General features: G+C 39.0%; 2 protein-coding genes across 5 annotated transcripts; both read left to right on the forward strand.

Moving 5' to 3' along the window:
- The first annotated feature begins 695 nt into the window (after positions 1 to 695).
- On the forward strand, positions 696 to 8,439 carry jph3a (junctophilin 3a). 4 transcript variants are annotated; one of them, XM_046858533.1, is made up of 6 exons: positions 696 to 1,173; positions 1,275 to 2,007; positions 4,149 to 4,911; positions 5,092 to 5,216; positions 5,335 to 6,656; positions 6,827 to 8,439. In XM_046858533.1, exons 2-6 carry the CDS (start codon positions 1,626 to 1,628, stop codon positions 6,905 to 6,907), a joined length of 2,673 nt encoding a protein of 890 aa, XP_046714489.1. In that variant the 5' UTR covers positions 696 to 1,173; positions 1,275 to 1,625; the 3' UTR covers positions 6,908 to 8,439. The 4 variants fall into 4 exon arrangements, with proteins under 4 accessions (XP_046714489.1, XP_046714490.1, XP_046714488.1 ...); XM_046858534.1 differs by having other exon boundaries at positions 696 to 1,157; XM_046858532.1 differs by having other exon boundaries at positions 696 to 1,039.
- Positions 8,440 to 11,800: 3,361 nt separating this feature from the next.
- Positions 11,801 to 16,432, forward strand: LOC124390926 (zinc finger protein 319). The gene is made up of 2 exons (XM_046857038.1): positions 11,801 to 12,082; positions 12,871 to 16,432. The coding sequence occupies exon 2, from the start codon at positions 13,007 to 13,009 to the stop codon at positions 14,777 to 14,779; it is 1,773 nt and encodes a 590-aa protein (XP_046712994.1). The 5' UTR covers positions 11,801 to 12,082; positions 12,871 to 13,006; the 3' UTR covers positions 14,780 to 16,432.
- The last annotated feature ends 192 nt before the right edge of the window (positions 16,433 to 16,624 follow it).

Raw genomic sequence — 16,624 nt, forward strand, 5'->3', positions numbered from 1 at the left:
ATGCCAGAATATATCTAGTCTGTATATGTCTTATTCACTACGTATATTAAGCGAATTATTAGTTTTTTTATGTTGGCAATATTGTTGTGGTGAAACTGGTGTTGCTCCATCAGTCGATGTGACCTTTGTTGCGTTTGACTCTGTGACCTCTGGGGACATTTGCAGTTGTAGGTTATTTCTGCACCAAAAAAAAAGAAAAAAGAAAAATACAGTTTTAAAGTGGTGTTGCTATGTTACAGTGAGTAAAATAGCATGGTTTGCCATTTTTTTGCTGCATTGTGTATGTTTAAGATATTTTTGCATTTACATTTGTTACACAACCGAAATAATGATAAATATCTTTATTTCAGCGTATGGATGAGCAAATAAATGGCTCATTTATTCTCTTATTGTTTTCCTTAATGACTAAATTTTCTCTACTTTATTGCCATTTTTTCTAATCGTTTAAAAGAATACAAATGACTTTTTCTGAACAAATATAGAATACCAAATAAGTTTATAACGTGCCAAAATAAACAAATAGCAGCATTAATGAACTGTTATTGTTGTTTAGTGTTCATAGATTGATGAGGTTACTTTTAAGTGTTAAACATGTTGAAAAGTGTAATACTATGTTCACATTCTGGCTGTGTAGATGCTGCATGCTTGTCTTTCCCTTTAAGAGCAAGGACAAGAGGAGCATCAGTGGGGGAGGGGTATCGGCTGGGGTGGAACAGTCCAGTAATGAGCACATTCTGAGCATCATATGGCTTAAGACAATATAACATCCGTTTCTTTATATGTCTCTATATCCCCCCGCCCACAGATAAAAACGGGGGCGTTGGGGGGAGCAGGATCCCTTGGATGTTCTAATCTTTTTTTAAATCACAGTCTTCCAGGGAAGGAGCCTCTTCACCTCTACATCACAGCAGGAGCACAGAGAGGGAGAGAGAAGGAGAGAGGGAGAGAGAAGGAGAGAGAGAGAGCGAGAGAGAGAGAGAGAGAGAGAGAGAGAAGCAGGAGCAACGGAAGAAATGCTGTGCCAGATAGGTCTTGATAGGTGCATGTCTGATTAAATGTTGCATTTTTGTATTTAAAGCATGATCTAGAACTCTTTTTCCATAGGTTTAGGCTGCTGCCTTCACTGGTGCGGCACATTAGTGGTGGTGGTGGTGGTGGTGAGTGCTGAGTGAGGTGCGATGTAATGTCTGGTTGAGCATCATCAATGGTGCTGTTTCTGCTGTGTGGATCTGTGTGATTGTGGAAAAAAACAGGCCTTGTTTGCCTCCACGCAGGGAAAGCAGAGCGCCGATGCGAGCCTCTGGCCGGCGGTGCCGTGTGGAGAGAGACAGAGAAGTACACCATCTGCATGCCCATGGGAAGAAGCAGGCGTAATAAAGGCATCCGTTACCACAGGCCTGGCACAGACTGCAAGGAGCTTTAACATTTTGGATTAGAGCCTGATTAGTAGGGTTGCAACATTTTTTTTTAACCATTTCCACCTTTTTTCCGCCTTGAAAGCTCCCTGGCGAGATTCGAGATCCGACGAGCTTTAGCATTTACAGTTTTATCACAGTGTTTCCTTCGCTCGTTTTGTGCTCGTTTCTCTTAACATTCTGAGGATTTGCCAAAAACCTGTTTCATGCATGTCCACTGGAGGCAGGTTTGACTTTGATGATGGGGGGTCGTACTGTGGAGGGTGGGAGCAGGGCAAGGCTCACGGCCGAGGGGTCTGCACAGGGCCCCAGGGCCAGGGGGAATACGCAGGGGCCTGGAGCCATGGATTTGAGGTTCTTGGAGTGTATACCTGGCCCAGTGGGAACAGTTATAAAGGAACTTGGGCGCAGGGAAAGCGGCACGGCATCGGTGTGGAGACCAAAGGCAAGTGGGAGTACAAGGGGGAGTGGACGCAAGGATTCAAGGGCCGCTATGGGAGGCTGGAAAGCATTGGCAGCGGGGCACGTTATGAAGGGACCTGGAGTAATGGCTTACAGGATGGTTATGGGTCTGAGACATACTCTGATGGAGGTGAGGCAAAATAAATGTTAAATGTATCTATTTTTTTCTTGCAATTATTTCGGATTTGTTTCAGATTTAACTCATTCAGATGTTTCTGGGTGTGTCATTTTTTATGACTGCACGCTGAGTAAGCGAGTGGGTGGGTGGGGGTGTTCATATACATGTGTGTGTGTGTGTGTGTGTGTGTGTGTGTGTGTGTTGTGTTTGTATAACATAGTAAAAAAATTTGCTCTTGCCAATTATGTAACACTGCGGTCTGAATGGTTATGTGATTTCCTAATGTAAAAAAAACGCCCGCGTGTTCAGACTATAATTAAATTTTTGAAGAGCACAAGTAATCATGGCTGATGTTTGGAGAGGTCTGTCACCACTCCACCGTCTTCATCTTTTCATCTAATTTCTCCAGCACCATCCACACACACACACACACACACACACACACACACACACACACACACACACACGCGCTCTGTAAAGTCAATCACCATGGAAACCGAAAGGCAACGGGTCATTGGGTCACCAGAGACTCCACTGTTCTGAAATCTGATTCGACGAGCTGCCATGTTCGTGATTCACTCCCTCGTGGGCCACAGCTTCCGTTCATAGGCTGAATGCGGAAAATAGTAACTACATTTAGGATTGCGTTAGGGCAGGCATGGGATTTAAAAATGTACACGCTGCACATACATGACAGTTAATCTATGCAGTTACATGAATTTATGCTGCTGTTCTCGATTGTGTAACTAATTAATGACATGATCGTTTGAAATTAGAGAATACATTTTAACTCCATATCAGACAAAATATTATAGACTCGTAATATTTATTGTTTATCGTAATTTATGGTTTGTTTTTGTGGATTCATATGACTCATTATAAATATCGTATTTTTGTATATCGTAAGAAAAAAAAATATTATTTTAGTGTAACCCGCTGATTTGGGGAAAGTCATACCTTTCATTACAGCACCTTGGACAGCTTCTGGTTTAACGCTGAGCCACTTCAGGTGACGTCACACAGGACAAGAATACAGTCATTTAATTAGCTCCCTAAAAAATATCAATATAGTGGGATTTTTAAGATCCCTGATTTTACTTTGTTCCTGCTCCTTAAATATATATGGGAAATAAGATATGCTTTAGAAAAAAATGTTGCATTTTTTATTCAAAATTAACCAAAATAAAAGCTTATTTATTGTTTATTTACTTAAGGTGTTAAGGCAATAAATATTTTAAAAAGCCAAACATGCAAATTCATGATAATTTAATATGCACATTAGAAATATATAGCAGCTAATATAAATGATATAAAATCCTTTGTAATGATACTGGCAGAGCTTATTTATTTATTTATTTATACAATGTCAAAATAGTTACACTTTATTCCTATTGTATATTGTAAACACACAATTACAGACATTTTTATTTTTACATTAATAATAGTAAATGTGAACCAACGAGTGATACATTGTAAATGTTTATTAGAAAATAATTTATTGTTCTTAGGATAACTGACAATAGTGCAAGCACTATCAACTTTTTTATTTAAAAAGCCAAAATGTACCTTTTGATACTGAAGTACTAAAGCAAATTATTTTTTATTGTAATTTAATTGACTGTCTCTATGCATTATTTTTTGCTGATTATATAAAATAAATCAATATGGAGAAACCCACACTATTGGTTTGTAACTTTATTTATTTATTTATTTGCCTTTTTTTTAGGTTCTCAACTGACCGAATGTCAATTTCCTCACCAAAAATAATAGAATCAACAAATTCAAATTATTGGTTATGTAGTAGATGGTAATTACGAGCTACTACTTTGAATGAGTGATGTGAACCCACCTGCTTAAGGTGGTTTAAGGGGTTAAATATAGTTTTTATTTATGTTATTCATGTTTAATATGTAATAGCTGAGAACAAGCTAAATGTTTGTAAAAAAAAAAAAAAAAAAAAAATACACAGCAGGATTTAATTCATTTACAAACAGATCTTTTTTTTTATTAGTTAACGGAAAACATTGTGCCCTGCTAGTTTTTTTATAGAAAATGTATAGTTCTAAAATTGTTTTATAGCAAAAAGGCAAACATGTTGCACAGATATTGTGTTGCTTGTTGTTTGACTTGCTACTTTATGTCTTCTCTGAAAGGTACCTACCAGGGACAGTGGTTGAGTGGCATGCGACATGGCTATGGGGTGCGTCAGAGTGTACCTTATGGCATGGCTGCTGTCATCTTCTCCCCTCTGCGCACCTCCATTAACTCACTCCGCTCTGAACACAGTGAGGGAGCTCCAACACCTGATGATGGCTCAGCTGTAAGTGGAGCTGCCGGGAGCCCGGTTGGGCGTGGAGGCTTTGTGCTTTGTGCCCAAAGTGATGCTGACCGCCAACGGAAGAGGAAAGGGCGTTTCCGGCAGTCCATCTTGAGTGGCCTAAAATTACGCCGTTCTGAGTCCAAGAGTTCCCTGGCCAGCCAGCTAAGCAAACAGAGCTCCTTCTGCAGTGAGGCAGGCATGAGCACAGTCAGCTCAGCTGCATCTGACATCAACTCTAACGTCAGCCTCGGAGAGGGTGAGACAGGTGCCAGTGTAGATGCAACAGTCACTGAGACGTACATGGGGGAATGGAGAAATGACATGCGAACAGGTTGGGGGATCAGTCATCGATCAGATGGGCTGCGCTACGAGGGTGAGTGGTTTGGGAACAAGCGTCATGGTTATGGCTGCACCACCTTCTCTGATGGAACAAAAGAGGAAGGCAAATACAAGCAGAACGTTCTGGTGAGTGGCAAGCGGAAGAACATAATACCACTGCGCACCAGCAAAATCCGGGAGAAAGTGGACCGTGCTGTTGAAGCTGCTGAGAAAGCAGGAGAAATTGCTAAACAGAAGGCAGAGATTGCATTGTCAAGGTATGAACTTGGTTGGTTCTAACTGATCAAATTTTATCTTTAATCCTTAAACAAGGATATATTGAAACATGTTGATTGTGAAATATTTATAGTTTTAACACTTTATAGATTTTAAATAGCTTGCAAAATGAGGTTAAATATTGTGCTGAATATAACTTTTCTAAATGCCACTTGATGCAGAATGAGCCATGCTCGAGGAAAAGCTGAGGCAGCTGAAGGAGTTGCACAAAGGGCCCTGGAGGAGTGTCGTCTGGCCCGGATTATTGCCAAAGAACTCTCCCCTTCCTTCCATCATTATGGAAATGGTCAGTAAATAGAAATGTTCTTTTAATACTAAATAAAACACAATACAGTTTTTTTTAATAATACACTTTTTTTTGATGCACCATTATATTACTAACAAATTATATTACTATCCTCCAGGATTGGAATGCCAGAGACCAAAGCGTCAAGACAGAAAAGAGAAAGAGTTGGAAGTTATCTCAACTGGGACGGAGAGCCCAGAGCTCTGCACACCAGACACAACTCCTCCAGCCCAGACTCCAGACCTGAGTCCTGGCTTGAGTAACCCTCCATCACCTCCATGTACCCCACCGTCTCACCGCGCCAGGAACACTTGTTTCATGCGTCAGAGTGCTGTAGACGAACATGGAGGAGCAGAGATTCAGGTTCTTGTTGAAGGAAGAGGCATGGACAATGGAAGAGGTGGAGCACATAGTTGGACTGCTGACATGTATCCTAACAGACGGGGAAGCAAAGGAGACAGTAGCCGCTCTACCACACCATCCCTACTGGAGGAGGAAATCGGACACATTAATGGACATGAGCAAAACTCTTCAACTCATCATTCATGGGAGAACGGTTCTTCCAATCACAAGCCCATTGAGCACATCTCCTCAGATAAGGGATGGGATCACATGGCATCAAATCAAAAGTCCTGGAAGCATGCATCTTCAAATCACAAGTCCAGGGAATATACACACTCTAAACATAGAGAATGGGAACATATTCCATCCAGTCACAACTCTATTGACCACAACTCTTCCAAAATCAAACCACAAGTGCACACATACTCCAATCACAATGCCTCTGGGCATAATTTGTCCAATCACAAAACACATGAGCATTCTTCCTCCTATCACAAGTCAAAGGAATATATCTCCACCCATGCAAAACCACAAGACCGCTCATCCACCCACTGCAATGCTAGAGAGCATGTATCTTCCTATCGCAAATCACATGAGCATGTCCACTCCAATCACAAAACAAACCAAACCAATCATACTGCTGGTGAATCCAGTCTGAACGACTACCAGCCACCAGAACAAGGAGCCAAGGGCTCTAGTCTGGGATGGACTGTTGAAAACTCTTCCCAGTGGATCCCCTGCCACTCACAGCTGCCTGAGAAAGACAAGGAAAAGCTGGACGACTACTGTGTGGAAATGAGGTTCCAGCCCCTTGACTCTGTTTCACAGCAGCACTTTGGCTCAGGCATGGAATGTCCAAGTCTCCAAGGGCACAATTCGCAGACACTACGTCAGCGAAATCAGGATGTAAAAGAGTGGAGTCTTGCAGCCAGGGAAGAATCCATGGACTCTGTGCAGATGCTGGACAGCCTAAATGTTGGGGTTGATTTGGAGGAATGGCCGTTGCACAGGGATGTCACTCTTTCTCCCCCTTTAACATCCTCTCCAATCACTCTAGAAAATGATGGCGAGCATCTGAACCTGGTAAAACCAAACTCAGTAAGTATGGCACAGTTTTCAAAAAGATTATTGATTAAATATAATCCTTGTTTTGTAATCATGCATTTGCACTGAGGGACATTGTTATCTGTGTTGAATTATTAGTAATTTATTGGCAAATAAATAAATCAAAGCTCATGCTAACTTTTTTTTTTTTTTTTCCCCCACAGGGCTCCAGCTCTGTTCTGGTGGTCATGGTGATTTTACTCAACATTAGTGTAGCCATTTTATTCATTCATTTCTTTATTTAAACACAAAGGCCTAGAGAATGTTAATAACAGCACTTACTATTATGAAAAAGTAAGATATGCACATGCTGCACACTTAGCATCACTTCTTTATGTAAGGAACCAAGATTTTACATTAGTCAAGCCCATGTACATTGGAAAGCACCATGTAAATTGTAAGTTGAATTTGTGGTTTCATTAATAATGATACATTTCTGTCATTATCCATTAGGTATCTTTGCATACTTTTTTCTTCTCCATAATAAAGGCCCAGTAACAGTATTTTTAGGAATTAAAATAATGCACATATTTAGGTTTTGAAGATACAATATTGCCTGATATAATTTGTCATGTCTTTTCGCTCGTTAACGTTATTTATTTTCCTTCCGAATGCACATCTGGCATATTTTTTTTGTTTGGTTTTCTGAACATTATGATTGTATAGCTTAGTGAGATGGTCTTGTGGTCTTATGTACAAATATGTTCTAGCGCATGTGAGGTGGTCAACTGCACACAGCGCTTATACGAAACTAGTCAATCCAAGACTACACACCCCCTCAAATATCCCAGGGTACTGCCCTATAGGACCGCTGCAACAAATTGACAGTCCATCTATCAAAAATCTTGCATACCCATACCCACACTCTGTGTCAGAGGTAAAGGCTATTTTAAAGGGCTTCATCATGATATGTTTTCACCCCAGTCAAAATTCACGAGTGTGTAGTGAATAGGGTAACCCTGCACCGTTCTTCCTTCCTTCTGTAATACGAATCACTTTAGCACGGTTACTGAATGTCAGCACAATTCAGTTCATTGCTTTGTTTGTTTTAATTCACACTGAACATTTACATACTCTACTATGCCAAACATGCATCATACTTCCTGTATGACCTAAACCACAACAGAGGTACATCGATGGTTGAGTATTCTGGCTCATGCTTTGTAAAGTTTGAGACTGTTACTTTTTGACCACTGCTTTCAATATAATATATATATATATATATTCTATATTATTGACGAGTTAATATCTTTTAACTGTTTGCAAGATATCATTGATAATGCTGAGTGCCTTTTTTTAATTGAGGAAAAAAAAAATCATCCCAGCAAGCAGGCTTTGTACAAAGTGACAACATATACAGAAGTCGTGTAAGGAGGCATGGAACCATTTGTCTCTTTCTCTCTCTATTCACCTTTGAACTGAATGGGTTGGCTTTGAGAACACTGAGCCCATGGAAATTTTTACAGCATGTTTGTTGGCCTGTATTCTTCTGCTGTTATTCTGTGTGATTTTCTGCCTGTCTCTCTGTCCAGCAACTTTAGGTGACAATAGGGACTGAAAGCAGTGTAAAAAAATGCCAGCTTGTTTCTCAGTGGGACCTGACTGAAATCATCTCAATTAATGAATGATAAAACTGCTACTGTATATTTTATACTACTCATCCAGTGACATCATCATGTTGTGGAATCATTGCATGCCCGAGCATGCCCTTTCTTACGCAATGATTTATGAGATGTTTCCAAGTTATGTGGAAAAATTAATAAAATGTTTGAGGTTATGATATTTTCTACAGTTTCTTTAAACAAAAGAAATAGAAAAAAAAAAGATCAACATTCATTGATGTTCCTGTAATGAAGGAAGAGATGTGGAAGAAATCAACATTTATGAAAGAATTTACTTTTGAGAGAAGTATCTGATAAAAATCTAAAGCTGTCATCATCTTCATAACAGAGCATGCTCTGTCCAAGATTCTGCTCCTTATTTACCTTTAATGAAAATTCCCAGGGGGTCCCATTGCTATCTCACATTCCAACTGGACACTAAGATGCTAATTGGAACATAGTCTATTGATGTAAAAACATATAAACAGGCAAAAATGAAAATCTATAAAGTGTTGTTCTTTTTACTTATGTTGGGCAAATAAAAGGCATCAAATTAGGTTCAATGCACATTGGCATTAATTCTGCAAGTCTGTGGAAGTGTACTGCAGCAATAAAATCCATTTTGCAAAATTATATTTCCTTAGTTGGTATGAAGATGATAGTGGTGCTTAAAAAAACACTCTTAAATCTCCAATAGGTGTTCAATTGGCTTAAGACCAATTACATACCAGTTAGCATATGTTTTTCATATGTGGATTGGGTGGGGTCATCCTTCAAGAGATCACATTAATCAACATAGAAGTGCCAGATTTACACTGTAATGATTTGACCCAAAACAAGTTGTTAGCTAAATATATAAATGTCCACCATACTATAACAGATATATTGTTGTCTTATGCAGAACATTTAAAGTGAGTCATATGGACTTTAAAAAAGGTTTGGAAGTCCCATGGCTTTCTTTATATGATCTATGGAGGTGAAAAAATGTCAAAAAGCACATCCAGTTGTCCATATGTTTTGTCAATACTGCATGTGCCCATATATAGACTTATAGACTATATAGACTATAGACTATATAGACTATAGAATGTATTTAGCAGTAACAGCCTTAAGAGATTGCATGTTTTAAGGGACATCAACTTCTGCAGGGAGTCACTGTTCACAATTTTGAAAAATCTTAGAAATATCAATAAAGTGGCTTACCCTCTTATCAAATATTTAATTGTTTTTACAGTGCAAGCACTCACATTATTTTGTAGTCTCTAAGAATACATAACCTAAAATATATAGACCTGAATAGAAACTGGGTGTTTTTTTTTTCCAGAAAATCAAACAATTTATGTATATTAGTTTATTTATCAGTCTTCACTATGGCTTTAGGGTTGCCAAATCCAGAATCAATCAATCAATCAATCAATCAATCAATCAATCAATCTATCTATCTATCTATCTATCTATCTATCTATCTATCTATCTATCTATCTATCTATCTATCTATCTATCTATCTATCTATCTATCTATTTGCCTGCCTATCTAATCACCTTCTTAATTAAATGTTTTTGGTGATTTTAAAACCCCTTTTGATTTCTGTCATATTCAAATCTATAATGATGTGTCAACCCTGCTGAAAACTCCATCTTTTAATCCGACTTGTTATACTTGTTATACTGCCAAACCACAGGGCAGGTCAGCGAGACTGGTGAAATATCTTTGTCAGATAGATTGCTCCTAGTAATACTTATACTATTACAAGTGTGGACAATATGCCAAATATTTATTGATAAATTTAGTTTGAAAATGGAAATAACTTGCTATGAACAATTTAGAATTGTTCCATTATCATACATTCAAATTTAAATACAGAATCATAATCTCAGTATTACAGCTTTTCTTTTGAATCGTTCCATCTGAAACTGAATCTAAAATCTGAAATTAAAATTCATGAATGTTTCACATTTTTCATGACTATTTCTAGATTTTTAAGCATGAAGTTTAGTTGTAGGTATATTATAAATGTATTATAATAAATTATAAATAATGTAAATTGTATATGTATATTATACAGTTCTAAAAATCAGTAGTTTTATTAATTCAAATATTTAACTGAAATAATGAACCCAAAACCCTGGGATAATGCTAGTTACATAACATTAAACAGCTATTACTAAATCAAAAGTTAAACACAATATTTAAAAAGTTAAAAACTTAAACACAAGTGTCATCCATAATCAACGGAACTTCTAGTCTCTTATGTTGCACTAAAATGGATCACTAATGCTTTGACAAATCTGCAACAAACTCTATCAGGTTGTTTGTGATTTTAGATTATCAAAAAAGTCAATGGTTTTTCTGAAGCACTGTGATAATACACAAATAATCCAAATCTGAACACACTCTATTATGCATTGTTATTACCTCTCATTTTATACAATTTTGAAACTAAACTTTCCTATCACATGCCACCATTATCTTCCATCATCCATATGCCATTGGGGATCACACTCTTCTTTAGATAAAAAATTGTGGTGCATTGTCATATTTAAAAAACAACAACAACACAGCTTTATTACAGTGGCACAAAATCATCTCATGCATTTAAAAAGTACCTTTTATCAGTAACACACAGCTACACACGGACAGCTCAACCAAGTCATATAAAAAGAAAAACAGCAATACACACCTGTGCATCTAAGATACCTACATATTTTACTTAATAGCTATTATAACACTGATTTAACACTGTTAATACTGTAAATTGTCAAAATTACAGACACATTTACTTAATTATATATATATGATATTCTGATATGACCAGTTAACATCATTTGATTAGATTTACAAAAAAAAAAAACACAATAGCAAGAGGAGGATAAAGGTTTTAATCAATCACTGCTCATACTTTACCTGGGGTTAACAATTAAATATGATTGGATAAATACAGCACAAAACTGTAACAATTCAACACAGCATCGTTTCACACTATACGTGTTCGCACCACACTGCGAGGTTAACATTGCAAGAGGCTTCAGAGCAGGGTTTCACTATCCGGGTTAAAAAGCGATACTAACCCAACTTCTAAATGACGTTCCTCTCCGCAGGGTTAAATGCAGGGTTTAGTTTGATGATACCCAGGGGTTAAATGCAGTGTAAAAAGCCCTAAGATAACTAACGATTTTATGTCATAGTTAGGATTGTGTTGCTTAGTATAAACTTATGTTGTTTCGTGTAGTACCTAAGTCCTGGAGGAATGCTTCATTCCACTGTGTACCAACTGAATATGATTGAAATTACCATGAAAACCATTGACTTGACTGGGATTTTTTTTGGTGAACTTTTTTTCATTCTTTACGGTTAAGTGTAAAAAGCCCAATGGGCTACCAGTTTGACTTTCAAGGCCTGTGGTGTAGCAGCTGGATCTCGGGGTCTGCTGGAAGACATGCTCTCTGTATATAATATATAATATATAATAATCTATCCCTAACCAAATGGAAAGGAAACATTTATACAGGCGTAGCTGAGATTTCCTTTTTTGCCCCCTGCTGCTGTGAATCCGCCCATGTTATTTGGGTGTCAGCCTTGTTCTGGTTGGATGGAGGGAAGAAGGGGGGACTGGTCATAGAGGTCCGATGCGTCACGTTTATTTGGGCCTTGTGGAGCCCCGCCGGCTGCGCGTCGCCCAACTGTGTGTTTGTTTTGGTTTTTTTTTTTTTTTTTTTTTTTTTGGCAGAACCGGAACCGCAATTTTTTTGACCTCTCTTTCTCTCCTCCTCTCTCTCTCTCTTTCTTGCATTTCTGGATCCAGCCGGAAAACTGATAAGGTATAAAATCGGTGCGGGTGGAGGAAAAAAAAGCACAGCGGAGCTTATAACGACATGTTAGGACAGAGCATGCCTGGTGTCGGTTTTCCCCTAGCAGCCGCGGTGTAGCCAGCTTACTGAAGTGCACCGAGCTAGGGATGGGTCTGAGCATTATGCTGCTTGGGTGCCATTGTGCAGAGTGTTTTTTTTCCCTCCCATTCCTCCGAGCTTCCAGTTTCCCTTTCCGCTTATTTTCCCGGTTCACGCATTTCTTATTCCATTTGTTTTTTTATTTTTTTGCATGCACTATTCTGCTTCTGTTAGCCAGACGGTTAGAGCAAGGACATTAGCCAAGCTGGTATATAAAAACGAGCGGCTTCTCCTTCCCCTGCTGTCTAATGCTACCAGCGGCTAGCTAAAGTTGCTTAAAAAAGAAAAAACCAAAAGCTTCCTTGTAAAGAATGCAATATATGCATTTCCTTTCCTTTTGTGCAGAAGCTGGGGATTATGTTGATGTGCACACATTTCGGTTTTCCCCCCTACCGGTTATAGCAGGCTAGCATAGAATGATATGCCATTCAGGACAGCGTTTCATACTGGTCTTCTCTAAAATGCACAGTGGTTATTTGGTTTGTCTTTTATTTTGGACGTGCATTTAAAAAAAAGCATGCATCCCGGGTGTTTTGATTTGTTTATCTTTTTATCATTGCATGTGCTATGTCCTTTTAGATGTATGCACTTTATCTTCAAATGCATTCTTGCAAAATTAAAGCACTTTAAGGTAAACTGATATTGTCTCTGTCTTGCAGATACACTGCTTGGTGAAGGGTTTTTTTGTGCATATAATATAACAAGGCTCATTGTCCTTCCTTGCATTTGTCAACGACTTGACATTTTTGGGACGTTTTTTAAATAACCGAGGACCTGTGACAGCTAAAGCCATACATGTACAGCGGAAGGATGACCGAGGCATGGCAGCAGCAGCATGCAGTGGCTCCACCTCCTGTTGCACATCCACTTCTTCAAGGGGCTGAAAACCCTCTCGGTAGCGCCGTGTATGGGATCGTCCTTCCCGCAGATCCTGCTTTACAGCAGTCGCAGCATGGCCAGCACGGCCAGCAGCATCCAGTGCCAGCTCAACAGCCGTCCCTGCAAGTAGGGAGTGAGGGTGGTCACAAGTGTGGGGCGTGTGGCCATGATATATCTCACCTGGCAAACCCACATGAGCACCAGTGCATGGTGAGCCAGGACCGCTCTTTTCAGTGCACCCAGTGCATGAAGATCTTTAGTCAGGCCACTGATTTACTGGAGCATCAATGTGTCCAGGTAGAGCAAAAACCATTTGTCTGTGGTGTGTGCAAAATGGGATTCTCCCTTCTCACTTCTTTGGCACAACATCACAATGAGCATTCGAATGGCAACAACCCTATGAAGTGTTCCATCTGTGAGAAAACCTACAGGCCAGATTCTTCCTCCTCAAATCCCCAGCAGCCATCAACAGGCGAGACCTCCAGCAGTGGTGCAGCAATGGGATCCTCTTCGTCCACTGCTTTTCAAAACTCCGATAGGCCCTACAAGTGTTCGGTATGCTCGAAGGCTTTTCGGCACCTCTCTGAGCTCTCTCGGCATGAGCGAGTGCACACGGGTGAGAAGCCATACAAATGCAACACGTGTGAGAAGAGCTTCAGTCAGGCATCTCACCTAGCACACCATCAGCGCACACATAGTGCTGATCGCCCTTACAAATGCGCTGTCTGCGATAAGACCTTCAAGCACCGGCAGCACCTTGTGCGCCACATGTACGCTCACTCCGGAGAGCACCTGTTCAAGTGCAACTTGTGTGAACTGCACTTCAAAGAATCGTCTGAGCTGCTGCACCACCAGTGCCAGCCTGCTGGTGAACGGCCCTTTCGTTGTGCAACATGTGGAAAGACCTTTAAACGGCCATCAGACCTCCGACAGCATGAGCGCACCCACTCAGAAGAAAGACCATTTCAATGTGAAGAGTGCCAGATGAGTTTTAAGCAGCAGTATGCCCTTGTACGACACCGTCGCACTCACAAAAACCCTGCAGAGCGTCCTTTCAAGTGTAACCAGTGCGATAAAGGCTTTCTGCAACCCTCCCACCTTCTGTACCACCAGCATGTCCATGGAATTGAGAACCTGTTCAAGTGTGCAGCTTGCCAAAAGGGCTTCAGACAGTCCGGGGAGCTTCTCAGGCACAAGTGTGGAGAATCTGGCTCAGGCTCCAATGCACCAGAGAAACCGTACAAGTGTGACGTGTGCGGCAAGGGCTATAAAAAATCATCCACCCTTCAACGACACCAGAACTCGCACTGCACTGAGAAGCCACTCAAATGCTCCCTGTGTGGTCGACGCTTTCAGTCGTCATCCGATTTCGTCCAGCATCACTGTGATCCTGCCCGTGAGAAACCAATGAAGTGCTCGGACTGTGAGAGGCGCTTTAAATATTCGTCTGAGCTCCAGAGACACCGCCGCGTACATACGGGGGAGAAACCTTTCAAGTGCCCAACCTGCGACAAGGGATTTAAGCAGCGAGAGCACTTGGCCAAACACGGCATCGTCCACTCACGGGAAGCACAGTTTAAGTGCGTATGGTGTGGAGAATGCTTTGGGGAGCTAGGGGCTCTTCAGGAGCACACGGTCCAACACACTGCAGAAGGGGGGGGCTATCCAGTAGCCCCATGCATACAGTAGTGGTGCTCCAGTAATGTTAGCCTCCCATCTTGTTTAATGAAGCCACGAATATATAGTGCTTGTATGACAAACTTGCTGGTATTCTACATGTGCTATAATTTATTGAGGTTCATTTCAAGACTCACAGCCTGTGATATAGTTTTCAACTCTCAGTACCATATTTTCCAGCCAGGTTTTAAAAAAAGGCTTAGTTGCAAAACATAGAAATAGGTCCAATAAGTATTAAATTGTTTATAGGATATACATTCAATGATGCCTATTTTAGTTTTTTTTTTAAGCTTTTCCTTCTCCAATATTTAAAATTTTAAGTATTAAATTACAGTGCTGTTGTAATTGTTTGTAACCAATTTTAACAATTTTAATATGAATGAGGTTAATTGAGTTGCTTTGTTAAAAGAAAAATTGGATTTCACTGGCTGGAATAATTATTGTGGCATATGACAGACAGTGTTACTTTTCCATCTTGTACAGTACATGTACACACCTGTGCTTTTTACCTGCCACAGTACTTGTGTGTGTGTGTGTGTGTATATATATATATATATATATATATATATATATATACATACATACATATACATACATACATACATACATATAAGGCATTGTCTGCTCTCTTTAGTAACTCTACCATATAAACTCCAATGCCTAACCCATGATGTAACAGGGTATGTGTATGCATGAATAATCTAAAATCTGTTAGTATTTTATGTTGTAAACTGTAACTGGTGCTTATTTGTATGTTGTCTTATAGGCAAAAGAACAAAGGTAGTTACTTTGAAGTGATGCAGTTGTATGTGACGAGTGTAAGTGGTTAATTCATCCTTGCAGTTATCATAGCTATTTAAACGATTATCAGTAACACTAATACAGTTTACAGTTTGGACTGCTATTTTAACTGCCCAGTAACAGCATGTCTGTCACAGCAATTAAAAAAAAAATACACACATAAGCTGGTGTTACTTCTTATTGTTGCTCTAATATCTTCAGTACTATTCAGAAATTGATGGTTTTTTTAATGATTTAGTACAAATTAGTGTATGTATTTCCACCAAACTGTAAACTATACGTCTATAATCATTCCTTTCTAAGTTATTAGTTATTCGGTTATTATTTTCTTACAGTAGACGTAGTAGGATTATTTAACCTTTATGAGACATTTGCTTTTATTTTATTTTATTTTTCCATTTATACATGCCTTTGGAAAGTGTTTTTGGTGTCCCTTAAACATTAGGTTTGCATCCTAATTAAAAAAAAAAAAGTTAAAAGCACCTTGGTTGTATGATGTAATGCAACAGATTTCGTTAGAAATGTTGTTTAGAAATTGTTTTTATTTAATTTTTAAAGAAATGTTCAGGAAAAAAAACACAATTCAACCTTAATCAACAAATTAATCCCCATTATATGCTGATTGCATTTATTTGGATGATTTCACAGCATTCAGGCAAGCATCCTGTAGAGACCTAATTGGGGAAAAAATAATATATTAAAAAGGTTTATAAACTCTAACAAAGAAATTATTTTGTCAGGAAAAACCTTGTGTTTTTCACAATGTCCCTTCATTGATAGTTCTATTAGGCAGTTGATTAATTATATGGACGTAGCCTGTTTATCCTTGGGTCTAGTACTATTAAACCATTCTCTAGGATTTTTTTTGTTGTTGTTGCTTACTTTAACATTTGTGTTTTTAATAATGGTTGAGTGATTGAAACATGTATATATCTCTATATGTAATAATTTGTCCTATCTTTGCACTTGTATGTATTGTGATCATAGGCTACAATGGCATTAACCAATAAATGTTTGCAAATACAGAGTATATGTATGTTTCTTGAACACATACGT

The sequence above is a fragment of the Silurus meridionalis genome, chromosome 9 (assembly GCF_014805685.1).
Source record: "Silurus meridionalis isolate SWU-2019-XX chromosome 9, ASM1480568v1, whole genome shotgun sequence".
Lineage (NCBI taxonomy): Eukaryota > Metazoa > Chordata > Actinopteri > Siluriformes > Siluridae > Silurus > Silurus meridionalis.